The following is a 14,889-nucleotide window of genomic DNA, read 5'->3' as shown; positions in this document are numbered from 1 at the left end:
TTTTTTTTCTGTTTAGCTATAGTTTTTTATCTCAGTTTTAGTTTTTGTGACTTTAGTAGTTGACAAGGCAGCCTTTCTAATTTTTTATTACATTTTTAATGTAATATGTATATTTTATTTTTTCAGCTTTATTACTAAAATAATGAAAATGTTTTTTATTCATAGTAACAACACTGGTTTGCTTTCTTCAGGATATATTGAATAAATGTATTTAAAAAATAATAATAATTATAAAATCAATTTAAATTTTGGCAGCATCCGTCCTCATTTCTTTTTTCTTTTTTTTTTAATTGAAGGAATAACAGTCTTAAAAACCAATGCCCAATCCGTCCTCATTTCTTTTAGATTTAGGCTAAATGTCTCCTTTTTAAATAGAAAGTTTGCTTTTTTTTAGATCATGTAAATTAACTATGCCTTTGAAAATGCTTCTTCCTTTGCTTATTTGATTTATTTTAAAAGATTAATAAACTTATAATAGTCTCATGACTTCAAGTGAAGTTCTTACAATATTTGCCAACTGTGAATATGCTAAAATGCTTAATTTTGTCACCCTTTTGTGAGTTTTTCATAGTGCCTACATTTGAGCCTAAATGAAAATGGTCTGAGAAACTAGTTTCAAGGTCATCCTCATGTGAAAGTGACTTTATAACTTGACTGATGAGGTGTCTGTGTGTGTGTATTTCTGGCAGGCAGCCGTTTCCAGCTGGGGGCCGCGTGACGTTTAATGGGAAGGAGTGCATTTGTGAGAAATGCACTCAGCCTGTGCCAGTCAACAGCACGGCACCCCCACAGGCTGTGCACAGTGAGTACTCTGTTTCTGCATTGCAATCTATTCCGTTCTATGTTAGCCTCTTCCTCTTACATACATACACACTCACTCATTCATTTCCTAAATGTCTGCAATGACAGCTTTCCCTGCCATTTCATTAGCAATACACTACACTTTTGTCTTGCTCTCTCTGCAGATTGCTGTGGCTGTGGAAAGGAGTTTAAAAATGAGCAGTCTCTGGTGGCGTTGGACAAGCACTGGCACCTTGGCTGCTTCAAGTGCAAAGTGTGCAATAAAGTGCTTAATGCAGAATATATCAGCAAGTTAGTCCCACTCTTTCTCTTTTCTCTGTGTGTGAATGTGTAGATGGGTGCTTGTGTGTGCTTTATCGATTGCAGTAATTTGATATGGTGATCTGCAAGCCTGCTGAACCCTCTGGAATGACTTAATGTTATTGATGTGCTCTAATATGAAAGAACAGGGGATTCTCAAGGCCAGAGAGCAAACAGAGATCTGTCAGCATCGTTGAGTTCAAGAGAAATACGTCTTGTGTAATATGTGTTGATGTTCTGCAGGGACGGAATCCCGTACTGTGAGGCAGACTACCACGCCATGTTTGGCATCCAGTGTGAAACCTGCAAGAAATACATCACTGGAAAAGTACTTGAGGTTTGCAGAAATCTTTACTATTTGTCGGGTGTCTTTTAATAAATGGATTTGTTAATAGATTGAAGTAGATGAATGGATGGCTTAATGATATTGTTAAATGATTATTTCACTGCCAGAATAACAATGTCCTGCTGATTTACTCACCCCCATGTCATCCGAAATGTTCTTGTCTTTCTTCTTTTTGAGGAAAACATTCCAGGATTTTTCTCCATGTAGTGGACTTTGATTGGGACCAACGGGTTAAAGGTCCAAATTGCAGTTTCAATGCAGCTTCAAAGGGCTCCACATGATCCCAGCTGAGGAATAAGGGTCTTATCTAGTGAAACAGTCAGTTATTTTCTTTAAAAAGTGCTAATTTATATACTTTTTAACTACAAATGCTCATCTTGCACTAGCTCTGCGATGCACATGCGCATCTTCACACATTATGTAATCACTTCGTCTGTGTACTCAGGTTGAAAAGGTAGGGTAGAGTGAAAAATTCCATCTCATTTTCACCTCCAACTTCAAAATTGTCCAACATTGTTGTTTTACCTTTTTTCGTAAAGGCCGTTTGATCTTCTCTCTTCGTCGCTTTGTAAACACTGGGTTGATACTTCCACCAACGTCATGGTGCGTGATTATGTAATGCGTGAGGTCAAGCTAGTGGAAGAGGAGCATTTATGGTAAAAAGTATATCACTTTGTATTTTTCTTAGAAAATGACACATCGTTTCACTAGATAAGACCCTTATTCCTCGGCTGGGATCATTTAGAGCTGCAATTTGGACCTTTAACCCATTGGCTCCCATTGAAGCCCTGGAATGTTTTCCTCGAAAAAAAAGAATTTCTTTGTGACTGAAGAGAGAAAGACATGAACATCTTGGATGACAAGGGGATGAGTAAATAATTAGGAAATAGCTACACTATTACATCATTCCACAACCTCTCATGGCAATTTGGCTTTAATAAAAGCTGTATTTAGACTAATATTAAGTTTTGAGTTCTGAGACTTGGACAGGATAGGCAGGATGTTTTTATAGTACAGTGATCTCTTATATGTCAAAAGATTAATGGAATTTTGATTTCTCAGTTCATGATCCCTAACTAACCTAAAATTAATTTGGTCAACTTTTAAAGGAGAAGTCCACTTCCAAAACAAAGATTTACATATAGTGTACTCACCCTCTTGTCATCCAAGATGTTCTTGTCTTTCTTTCTTCAGTCGTAAAAATTTTTTTTTTTTTGAGGAAAACATTTCGTCATTTTTCTCCATATAATGGACTGATATGGTGCCTCAATTTTGAACTTCCAAAATGCAGTTTAAATGCGGCTTCAAACGATCCCAAATGCGGTTGTAAATGATCCCAGCCGAGAAATAAGGGTCTTATCTAGCATAACGATGAGTTATTTTCATAAAAATAATACAATTTATATACTTTTTTAATGTCAAACGCTCGTTTTGTCTTACTCTCCTTTGTCTTACTCTTACATTTTGGAAATTCAAACTCAGGACACCATATCAGTCCATTATATGGAGAAAAATGCTGAAACGTTTTTCTCAAAAAACATAATTTCTTTACGACTGAAGAAAGAAAGACATGAACATCTTGGATGACAAGGGGGTGAGTACATTACATGTAAATATGTAAATCTTTGTTATGAAAGTGGACTTCTCCTTTAAGAGGGCACTGGCATAAAACCTAAGTTTTTCAAAATGCAGTTAATTCCTGGTGGATACTATCAAGTCCCACTTTTCTCATCGAATAATCTGTTTCAAATGTCACATTACCAAGTTAAATGGGTTGTAAATGCCATTTCAAGTTGCCTTTATAGCAAGACTTGGTTTAGTTGTATCATACCTTTCCTTTGAATGTGTGTGAAAGGCTTTTATGGTCATGTCGGAGGAGGCGGAAGCTGAGTGGTTGCTTACAAAGACAATCTCAGACAGTCAATTCACAGCCCAGTTAACCATATGCACGGATTACTTCCTCGTTTTAGACGAGCCAGCTCAGTCATTTCCGGTCAACTGTACAGTCTGTACTGTGCAGTAATAGGAGTGTCCTTTGCTCGTTTTCTCTACATAATCCATTCACAATTCAAAGAAAAGTTTTGTTTGTCTAAGAGGACCAAACGTCCATGTATACCGTTTCAAGAATGACAAATGTGAGTGAAAAAAATTATGCGAGTGAATCAGCTAAATATGTGCAAGTCATTGCTATGATTGACAGTAATAACCGACTAAAACATCTGACAAGCCAATGTCAGAAATAGAGCTGTGCATTTAATGATTTAGATTAAATTCAGAGTAACAAAACTACAGCAGTAACAAGTTTGTGTTGGTTGAATATATGCTATTTAATAGCTTTTACAGTTCAAGATAAAACTTAAATTCATATTGATTCATATTGAATGCATTATTGAATTCTTATACCATTAAACTTATTTAATTATTAGTGAACTATATATAAGTATTTAAATAATTCACCCTTTTAGGCTGTTTGTGTCTGAGCTTATTTATTTATTCACTTATTATTTTCTACACTTGCTATACTATAAACATAAGTGTGGTAAAAATACAAAAAATTGTTATACTAGTAATTTTATAATCGAAAAGCAAGACTTGAAAAAATTAGTGATCCTCTGCTGCCATCTTCTGGTTATAAGGGTAATTTCATGTCATTTTCATCTTAAAAAATCATTGTTTTCCATGAAAAGACATTTTTTCATGTCATCTTTATGAATGAAAAGTGCACCTTTGAAATTAATTTTACCGCACAGCTGTAGAGTTGAAAAATAATAAAGGCTTTAAAATATTACACGATTTTAAAAATGCGTTCATGACTTTGAAGGCAAGTTATAGATTATGAAGAATACCATTAAAATGTCTTTGAAAAGAAGCATTGCTTGCTAGCTAATGTTAGCCTAAACAGTTATGATAGTGTTTTGCTGTCAGCATTTAAATGTAAACAACTACCTGTCTAGGTACTCTCCTGGGATTACCAGGTTTGGCATTTTAATTATATCTTGTTAAATAATATGAAACTGAATGTTCATGCGGCTATAATTATTTACGGTGTTGCAATTATTATTTTTCTCAGTTTCTGATAAGAACGAGGCAGGAGAGGAGTTTCAAGATTCTACATCTATATATAGCGCATATAAAATGAGCTTCACCAGATGTTTACAAGCTGGTTTATCAATATGTGGAAGTTCTAAAAAACGCTTCATGCATATGATCATTTGGCAACTAACTGCAGTATAGAACAATATATATCCTCATATTTCGTCGTCTTCTCACTTTTTCTGTTTTTGTTCGTTCCGTTTTGTTCTTACATGCAAACTCTTCTTTGTTTTTCTTGAAACAGCTATTTTGTTACACCTAACAAGAACCCTATTGATGTAGTTGTTCTTTGTATCTGCTAATTCTCTCACTGGGCGGTAAAAATTGCTTGTAAAAATTCTTAGGTGTGCATGTCATATCTGTCACATATACATAAAGATCTACAGCTTTGTGTATTTTAAAGCTCTATAAATAAGTGTGTCTGTGTGTCAGGAGTGGGACACTGTTGCTATAGTGACTGTCCCATTGGCACTGCCACTTGCTCTCAGTAACCCAAAATTAGATCGAGTCACTGTGTGACATCATGGTTTAGGATGGTAGTTTTAACTACACAATGTCCATGCCAAGTGCTTTGAGCAGGTTTAAAATAAATGAAGTCATGCATAACAACATCTTGCCATTTTATTTTGCCCTCGGCAACATTTTTTACATCTACTGAAGGCTAGCTGATACAGGTATCCTTATGTTAGCAAGAATAATTAGCCCACCTTTCAGGAGTAATGCCAGTTCACAAGCCTAAACAGCATTTGGGTATTGAGGTCATTAAAGGTAAAGGTTTTTATTGTGTATCTAAGGACATTTTAAAACAGTTTGTTCCATTTGTTGTTGATGTACAGTATGTCACTGAAAGAGAGTAAAAGCTGAGGATGGTTTTCAGGCCTTGTTTACTCTGAAGCATTGATTGGGAGCCTGAAATGTCACGACATTTTGAGTGGCACGACTGTGTTGAAAGAGAATGGAGAGGGAGGAGGGGGTTGAGTAGATTTTCCAGTGAAGGTTTTGATACATGAGAATTTAAATCAACAGCTGTCCTGAACACAAAAAGGAGTGTGACACAGCATGCACAGCTGAAAATTTCCGATTATAGATGAGTCCTTTAGGACTTAATGAAGCTTGATGAAAAATGGATGACAGGAATCAAAGGAAAATCTAAAAGGTGAAACTGATTTTACTCATCTGTACTGACGGAACTGTTTACCTCGTGCACAATTACAGCTTGACAGAGATCTTAAAAAACACTAAATTGAATAATAACCAGATTAGTTAACAGAAAGCTAGAGAGGACAATGACTTTATCTTTATCTTTATCTTTTGGTGATGATACACTACCATGCAAAAGTTTGGGATCAGTATGATTTCTTTCAGAGGAAATTAATACTTTTATTCAGCAGACCCATTAAATTGATCAAACGTTGACACAAAAATATTAAACAGCATAACTGTTTTCAACAGTGATAATAGGAAATGTTTCCTGAGGGCCAAGCATGTTAGAGTGAAAATTCAGCATCACAAAAATGTTATATTTACAGGAATGAAGTGCATTTTAAAATATATTAGCATAGAATTTTTTTTTAAAGTGTAATAATATTTCACAACATTACAGTTTTTACTGTATTTACTCTATTGTAGGGATGTAACGGTATTAGCAACATTGTGGTATCGTGATAGGTCTTCCAGGCAAAAAGTGTAGTTTTTAAAATATATATAAATTCTTATTCTAACATAAAAGGTCTTTAAAGTTGTGTTTTGGGCCATCATGCTTTGGCACAGTATCTTTCAAACAAACTAAAACTGAAAGCACAATGTGGCAAAAAATAAATAAATAAAGCAATAATATCTTATTGTACATAAATGCAGACTTGGTAAACATAAGAGACTAATTTCAAAAATCGTACTGATCCTAAACATTCGAATAATAGAATGGTAAAATATACAAATACCATTTATTTATGGCATAATATTTGTCACTTAGTCTCTCAGATGCCCATTTATTATCACAGTCTCACAATGAAATGTTTGGGTAAAATTGCACCCCAAGGCCAAGATTTTTTATTTTATTTTTTATTTTTTTGCAGTACATTATCGTCATGAAAACACAATAATAAAACCAGTACAAATTCAGTATGACAAATACTATCATGATATATATTTAAATTTGCACTTTACAAATGTACTTCAAAATTACAGTAATTACAGTAATGAGAATGAGATTTTTTCAGCACAGTACAATAAACCTATCAAGTCCAGGCAAATCCACTGGATTTCAAAGTTCACTTCCAGAATGAAAATTTCCTGATAATTTACTCACCCCCATGTCATCTAAGATGTTCATGTCTTTCTGTCGTCAGTCACAAATAAATTATTTTTTTGAGGAAAACATTCCAGGATTTTTATCCATATAATGGACTTCAGTGGGGATCAGCGGGTTGAAGGTCCAAATTGCAGATCATTGCAGTTTCAAAAGGCTCTACATGGTCCCAGCTGAGGACTTATCTAGCGAAGCAATCAATCATTTAAAAAATTACAATGTATGTACTTTTTAACCACAAATGCTTATCTTGCACTAGCTCTGTGATGTGGATGGACGTCGTGCGCTTAGTTCTTCATCTGTGTAAAAGGTAGGATAGGGTGAAATATCTTACTTTCTCCCTCAACTGTCCAGCATCATTGTTTTACTGTTTTTGTAAAGAGCGTTTGACTTTCTTTGCACATTCACTTTGTGAACACTGGGTCAGTATTTCCGCCTACATCACGTGTGTGTGATTCCAAAATGCTTGATGTTAAGCTAGTGTAAGACAAGCATTTGTGGTTAAAATAAGACCAAGGTTATTTGTGGTTGCTAAATAAGACCCTTGTTCCTCGGCTGGGATCACGTAGAGCCCTTTGAACCTGCATTGACACTGCAGTTTGGCCCTTCAACCCATTGGCTCCCATTGAAGTTCACTATATGGAGAAAAATCCTGGAATGCTTTCCTCAAAAACCTTAATTTTTTTTCGATTGAAGAAAAAAAGACATGAACATCTCAGATGTCATGAGGGTGAGTGAACTTCTTTTTTTTAGCCGGTACAGAAAGCCATTTTTGCATAGTGGTCTGATAAAAGTTTTAAAGTAAAATTGAAGTGGCTATCAGAATTGAGTTGTGACAGTATTGCATCAGCTCTTCTGTCTGTGGTCCCTCTACTGTTCAGACACAGTTATTGCAGATGCTGTCCCTTTGCCTACTGCTATCACATTAGCATTTAAACTGCAAACAACATGAATAATTTGGGGAATAAATCAATCAAGTACATTGTCAAGAAGATTAAGACAAATTTAGTCTTAATATGAGTATATACGCAAAATATATTCATTGAGAGATTTCTGCAGTGAAGTTAAATGACTGATATATGCTCTGGTTTGTGTTAATCTGCAGGCTGGAGAAAAGCACTATCATCCCACATGTGCCAGATGTGCACGCTGTGACCAGATGTTTGGGGAGGGGGAGGAGATGTACCTGCAAGGTAATTTAAGCATCATCAAATTTACATGATTTGATTCACATACTGACATTTGATGGCACAAATACTTCAGTACAATAAATATTGTTTCTGTTTTATTTATAAATTATTTAATGTTACAATTAATGTGTCAACCTTTTACTAATTATATTCAACAAGAAACTATAACAATATCTCTTTAAAAAAATGATTTGTTGGCTGTGATTAGCAACAGTTAATGTTGAGGAAATACATTTCATTGTCAGAATGCTGCAGGAAACATTTTCCTCTGCAAAGTTTTCTAAATATATATATTAGTGTACTTTTTATCCTTAAGAAAACAGTACTGACAAAAATAAGAATGGATGGTTTGTTTTGTATTTTAAACAGCAATAGATAGTCATATGGAGCTAGACCGGCTCAGACCAGTCATATCCAAAACCTGAATACATTCCATAGTTGATGTGGCTTAAATTCTAAAGAAGAAAATACACATTTGACATCATAAAAGAAATGTGGTTTTATTTATTGTCCTGTCCCACCTCAAACTTTGCAGCACTTCAGTATATCGTTGAACTTTGCACAGTGATTTACCACAGAAAGTCACTTCACTGCAGTTTGTCAAAGGAGATTTATAGTCAGATGTACTTTTAGAAAGCAGAATCAGTTAGAGGCCTTTTTTCAATCTGGCTAAAATAAAATGAAAGGCTGCTGACTCATTCCAATGGTGAATGATTGTGTTACTTAGTTTATGAATGCCAGCTGATATGGTGGTATATATGAGCATGCTTATGTGAAATATGGTATTTGAATTAAGAAATGAGGTAGTTTAAAGATAAAGTGGGCCCAAAAAGTATTTAAATCCCACTTAAGAATCTACACTACTATACCTGTGAATATTATGCTGTGTGAACTTGAAGGCAACATAAATCCACAAATAATGACACCAGTTAGTTAAAGATAATGGGAAACGGGAAATAACTTCTTAGAGCCATCATATTTTTTTTTAACATGGACTTGCAAGTTATTTTTGGCTTTCTCTTTCAAAGGTTCTTCCATCTGGCATCCTCCTTGCAGACAGGCAGCGCGTATGGAGGAGAAGAGTAAGGTAAGGTATAGTGAGTACACTAAACAGTTGTGGCACTACAGTGTGCTGTATTTTAGCACAAAAAAACTGCATCTACTGTACCTGCAATCCAGTATGACCAGAAACTGGTTTGAAAGAGAGTGATTATATGTATACAGTGGCATGCGAAAGTTTGGGCACCCCTTGCAGAATCTGTGAAAGTGTGAATAATTTTAACAAAATAAGAGAGATCATACAAAATGCATGTTATTTTTTTATTTTGTACTGTCCTGAATAAGATATTTTACGTAAAAGATGTTTACATGTTTACAAAAAATACTGAAATTATTAAAATAACCCCCTTCAAAAGTTTGGGAACCCTTGGTTTTTGTCAACCCAAAAGTGTGTGGTTACCCAAATGATCTACAACTGTATTTTTGCTTTGTGATAGTTGTTCATGAGTCCCTTGTTTGTTCTGAACAGTTTAACTGAGCATAGTTCTTCAGAAAAATCTTCCAGGTTCTGCAGATTCTTCAGTTTTCAAGCATCTGCATTAAGACTCGGAGGGTGAAAACTTTTCGAATTTGAAGATCAAGGTAAATTGTACACAATTTGTCTTCGGGAAAACATGCAAGTATCTTCTGTTGCTTCCGAAGGGCAGTACTAAATGGGAAAAAATGATGTTTCAACAAAATAAGAAAAATTTGGACATTTTCATCCTGTGCAAAAGTTTTCACCCCCCAGCTCTTAATGCGTCGTGTTCCCTTCTGGAGCATCAGTGAATGTTTGAATCTTTTTTAATAGTTGTGTTTCAGTCCCTCAATTGTCCTCAGTGTGAAAAGATGGATCTCAAAAGCACACAGTCACTGCTGGAAAGGGTTCAAATATGCAAAAGATGCTGGAAAACTAAAGAATCTGCAGGACCTGGAGGATTTTTCTGAAGAACAGCACTCAGTTTAACTGTTCAGAACAAACAAGGGACTCATGAACAACCATCACAAAACAAAAAAACAGTTGTAGATCATCCAAGCAACCACAGACAGTATTAAGAACCAAGGGTTCCCAAACTTTTGAAAGGGGTTATTTTAATAATTTCAGCTATATTTTTGTCTTGTGGACTGTATGTAAACATCTTTTATGTAAAATATCTTACTCAGGACAGTACTAAATAAAAAATAACATGCATTTTGAATGATCTCTCTTATTTTAAAATTATTCACATTTCCACAGATTCTGCAAGGGGTTCCCAAACTTTTGCATGCCAATGTAAATATTGCACCTCACTGCTGGAGTGACTGAATTTTAAATACATTTTGCTAAAGAAAAATAATTGAATAGTTGGTCATGACAGCTGTTATTCATGAAGTAGTGGAGAAAAGTGGTCTATTTAGGGAAGTGTTCAGATGCATGTTGTTGTCGAGTGCACTTTTGGCTTTTAAAGGTGCCTGGATCTTGGTGGTGGAGTGATGCTGTACAGTCCCAGTAAAAAAGATTGTGATAGTCTGGTGTGTCTACCTCATAGAACCATTCATCAAGTTGGAGAATTTCTGTATGCAAATTGTGCTCAGTACAAATTTTGCATGGTTGTGCTGTTAACGGACTCTCAAAATTTAATTGAATCAGGCACTAAAACAACGCAGATAACATGCAAATAAACACCGTTATCAGCGGATCAACTTAATTTTTATTGACTTGAATGTCAAGGATCTACGATCAAAGTCTAAAATCAGTGGCGGACCCTAAAAAGACAGTTAGCAAATGTGTGGGATTTAAATTTTATCCCTAAGATGTTACAAAATAAAAAAAGCTCTAGTTCAGGTAGCTGACATGCTCTGAAATATATTATGCAAAATCATTAAACAGGAAATCCAGCTAGTTAAACAAAGGTGATATGCAGTATGTGGAAGCGCTTCACTGTAACAACCCTTTCCCTGCAGAAACATGTGCGGATTCAGCTCAGTGATCTCCATTCCAATGTACCTGAGCAGGTTTGTGACATGCGGCCCTCTCCCCTCTGCATGGGCTTACCTCCCAACCTGCTTTTAGTTTGAATAGAATGCTCACTAAAGTCTAAAATGGGCCTGGCAGGCCACCGTAGGCTACCACCACTCCCACCCAGTAGAAATCAGCAACCGAAGAAGAGCCTTTAACATCATCTGGATAAAAATGAGTGTGTATATATTGAGAAGACACTATGAATCAACCCTAAATGCATTACTAATAAATATAATTACGAATAAATCTTTCATGTTGTAATAAGATTCTCAAAGGTTTTGTTGTTTGTTGATTTAAAAATGACCTATATACCATTTAACCTGCAAAAAAAAAAAAAAAGTACAAGAATTTTTGTCTTTTTGTCCATTTATAATATTGGCAAATCAGAGCAAGATACATTGACTTGAAGTAAAACTGCATAAGATAATAAGCCTTTTTAGACAATATTCCTTATATGTCTTACTTTACAATATATATTAATAAATCGAACTAAACTTTTATAGGTTTATTGAGGTTAATAATCTATTTTTGCTATAGCATGTTTATATACTTTTCCTGGAAAATAAGACAAAAAGATTATTTTTAGTTTTTTTATCACATTGTACTGTGTTAACAGAAAAATCACTGTTCAGTTCGTAACGGCAAAACCTTTTCTACATTTCTGTTGATTCCTTTATAACTTGTGTGAAAACTGATAAGCTGTTGTTACTGCCACACAACAGTAACAGCCACACTGGAGTTGTTGTATAATCACTAGCCTTAAAGGGATAGTTCACCCAAAAATAATTTCTCACCATCATGTCATTCCAAACCCGTAAAACCTTCGTTCATCTTCGGAATTCATTAAAAATATCTTTATTTGTGTTCCGAAGATGAATGAAGGTCTTACGGGTTTGGAACAACATGAGGGTGAGTAATTAATGACAGAGTTTTCATTTTTGGGTGAACTGTCCCTTTAAGACATAATATGAATGTTACATTGTACAGGGGTACGATTTAAATTGAGTGAACTAAATGCCTTAGAACTTCACCAAGTTGTTAGTGTCTTTGTTTTTCTCATTTTGTTTTTGTTTCCAGGTGACGAGAACCTCCTCTGAGAGCATCACCTCTGCTCCTGCCTCCAGTGCATCAGGCTCCCCTAGCCGAGTTATCTATGTAAGTGCATTTGAAAATATTTCCTTGCTTTATTACTTTTTCTTTGTTGAAGATCACCACCAGTGGGCAGCAACACACAAGCCTTCGAATAGCTATATCTGTGTAGAGAGAGTTGTAAAGCCATAATGTTGCTTTTTTTTAAGGCAAAGCTGGGTGATGAACTTCTGGACTACAAGGACCTGGCTGCTCTTCCTAAAATCAAAGCGATCTACAACATTGACAGACCTGACATGCTCTCATACTCACCCTATGTGAGCTACCCTGTGGAGGATAGGACTTTTGGAGAGGTACAAACACACACCCTCATCCAGGCTTACATGAGGGAATAACATACACATGTCCTCTATTTGCTGTTTCTCATTTTTGACAGTTTTTTGTCTTTGTAGGTGAAAAGGATTACATAATTATTCATACAGCAGCTACAGCATTTATTTGTTACAGTAGTGCCATTTTCAAATGTAACCATCTTTACTCATCATCCAGCTTCACTGCAACATGGCTTGGCCAAAAATTATAATGTTGTGAATTAATTTAAGTGTTACTATAAAAGACCATTTCCGCCACTGAATAAAAAAAGCTAATTGTGACTTTTTATCTTACAAATCTGACTTTTTTCTCAGACTTGCGTGATACAAACTTGCAATTCAGAGAAATAAAATTACTATTGTGAAATATAAACTAAAAATTATGACTTTTTTTCTCAGTATTGCGAGTTTATATCACAATTTTGACTTTTAAGTCAGCGAGTTAAGTCAGACTTGTCAAATCAGTCTTTTTTCAACTCACATTTGCAAGAAAAAGGCACAGCATGTTATAGCATGTTTATATACTTTTCCTGGAAAATAAGACAGAAAATAAGACAGTACAATGCAATAAAAAATAGTTTTTTTATTGCATTGTACTGTGTAGGCAGTTTATATCTCACAATTCTGACTTTATTTCTTGCAATTTCGAGTTTATATCTCGCAATTCTGACTTTATTTCTTGCAATTGTGAGTTTATATCAAGCAATTCTTAATTTATAACTCGTAATTTCGAGTTTATATTACACAATTCTGACTTTATTTCTCACAGTTGTGGGTTTACATTATATCTCACACAATTCTGAGAAAAAAAGTCAGAATTATAAATTTTTATCTCACAATTCTGACTTTAGAACTTGTAATTTCGAGTTTATATCACACAATTCTGACTTTATTTCTCACAATTGTTTATATCAAGCAATTCTGACGAAAAAGTCAGAATTGTGAGTGTGTATCTTGCAATTCTGACTTTATTTCTTGCAATTTTGAGTTTATATCCAGCAATTCTTACTTTATAACTCGTAATTTCGGGTTTATATTACACAATTCTAACTTTATTTCTCACAATTGTTTATATCAAGCAATTCTGACAAAAAAGTCAGAATTGTGAGTGTGTATCTCGCAATTCTGACTTTATTTCTTGCAATTTTGAGTTTATATCCAGCAATTCTTACTTTATAACTCGTAATTTCGGGTTTATATTACACAATTCTAACTTTATTTCTCACAATTGTGGGATTACATTATATCTCACACAGTTCTGAGAAAAAAAGTCAGAATTGTGAATTTATTTCTTGCAATTCTGTCTTAATAACTCGTAATTTCGAGTTTATATATCACAATTCTGACTTTATATCTCATAATTTCGAGTTTGTATCTTGCAATTATGACTTTATATCTTGCAATTTTGAGTTTATATCACACAATTCTGACTTTATTTCTCACAATTGTTTATATCAAGAAATTCTGACAAAAAAGTCAGAATTGTGAATGTATATATCTTCAATTCTGACTTTATAACTTTCAATTTCGAGTTTATATCACACAATTCTGACTTTATTTCTCACAATTTTTTATATCAAGCAGTTCTGACAAAAAAGTCAGAATTGTTAATGTATATATCTTCAATTCTGACTTTATAACTTGCAATTTCAAGTTTATATTATGCAATTCTGGCTTCATTTCTTTCAATTGTTTATATCAAGCAATTCTGAGAAAAAAGTCAGAATTGTTAGTGTATATATCTTCAATTCTGACTTTATAACTTGCAATTTCAAGTTTATATTATGCAATTCTGGCTTCATTTCTCTCAATTGTTTATATCAAGCAATTCTGAGAAAAAAGTCAGAATTGTGAGATATAAACATTATAACTCGCAATTTTGAGGTTATATCTTACAATTCTGACTTTATTTCTCACAATTGTGAGTTAATATCTCACATAGTTCTGAGAAAAGTCAGAACTGTGAGATAAAAAGCCACAGTAACCTTCTTTTATTTTTTATTCAGTGGTGGAAACAGGCTTCTGTATGTTACAGTAGTTTCAGTCATGGAACTTAGTTTGGTGAAAATCTAATTTTTTCATGAACCTATCATTGCATTCAATTCCATCTTACTCATTTGCTTTCTTTGTTTACAGTCACCCCAGCAACTCACCCCTACTCCAACTGAGGTATAGTAGAGTTGACATGAAGAAACAGGACCAGTTATTGTTTCAGTGGGGCTCATTTGCTAATCATGCCTTGTGTAGTATTTACAGAGAACTTTCTCGCTCAATATCTGCCGAATTTATTTTTACCTTGTTAATGAAGCTGGAAGCTGTATTTCTAAATTAATAAATTTTTGTATATTAAA

At 34.4% G+C, this 14,889-nt stretch overlaps 1 protein-coding gene across 1 annotated transcript in view; it reads left to right on the top strand.

Annotated features, from left to right (window-relative positions):
- Positions 1-14,889, top strand: part of ablim2 (actin binding LIM protein family, member 2) — a 67,045-nt gene that overhangs the window by 31,432 nt on the left and 20,724 nt on the right. The window contains exons 4-11 of the mRNA XM_051125141.1: positions 690-802; positions 966-1,092; positions 1,345-1,438; positions 7,954-8,041; positions 9,067-9,125; positions 12,156-12,233; positions 12,377-12,520; positions 14,675-14,707. Coding sequence (XP_050981098.1) covers positions 690-802; positions 966-1,092; positions 1,345-1,438; positions 7,954-8,041; positions 9,067-9,125; positions 12,156-12,233; positions 12,377-12,520; positions 14,675-14,707 — 736 coding nt within the window. The remainder of the gene's footprint in view (positions 1-689; positions 803-965; positions 1,093-1,344; positions 1,439-7,953; positions 8,042-9,066; positions 9,126-12,155; positions 12,234-12,376; positions 12,521-14,674; positions 14,708-14,889) is intronic.

Source organism: Labeo rohita, chromosome 12 (assembly GCF_022985175.1).
Source record: "Labeo rohita strain BAU-BD-2019 chromosome 12, IGBB_LRoh.1.0, whole genome shotgun sequence".
Taxonomy (NCBI): Eukaryota; Metazoa; Chordata; class Actinopteri; order Cypriniformes; family Cyprinidae; genus Labeo; species Labeo rohita.
The sequence above is the reverse complement of the archived record's forward strand: the minus strand, read 5'-3'. Positions and strand labels throughout refer to the sequence as shown.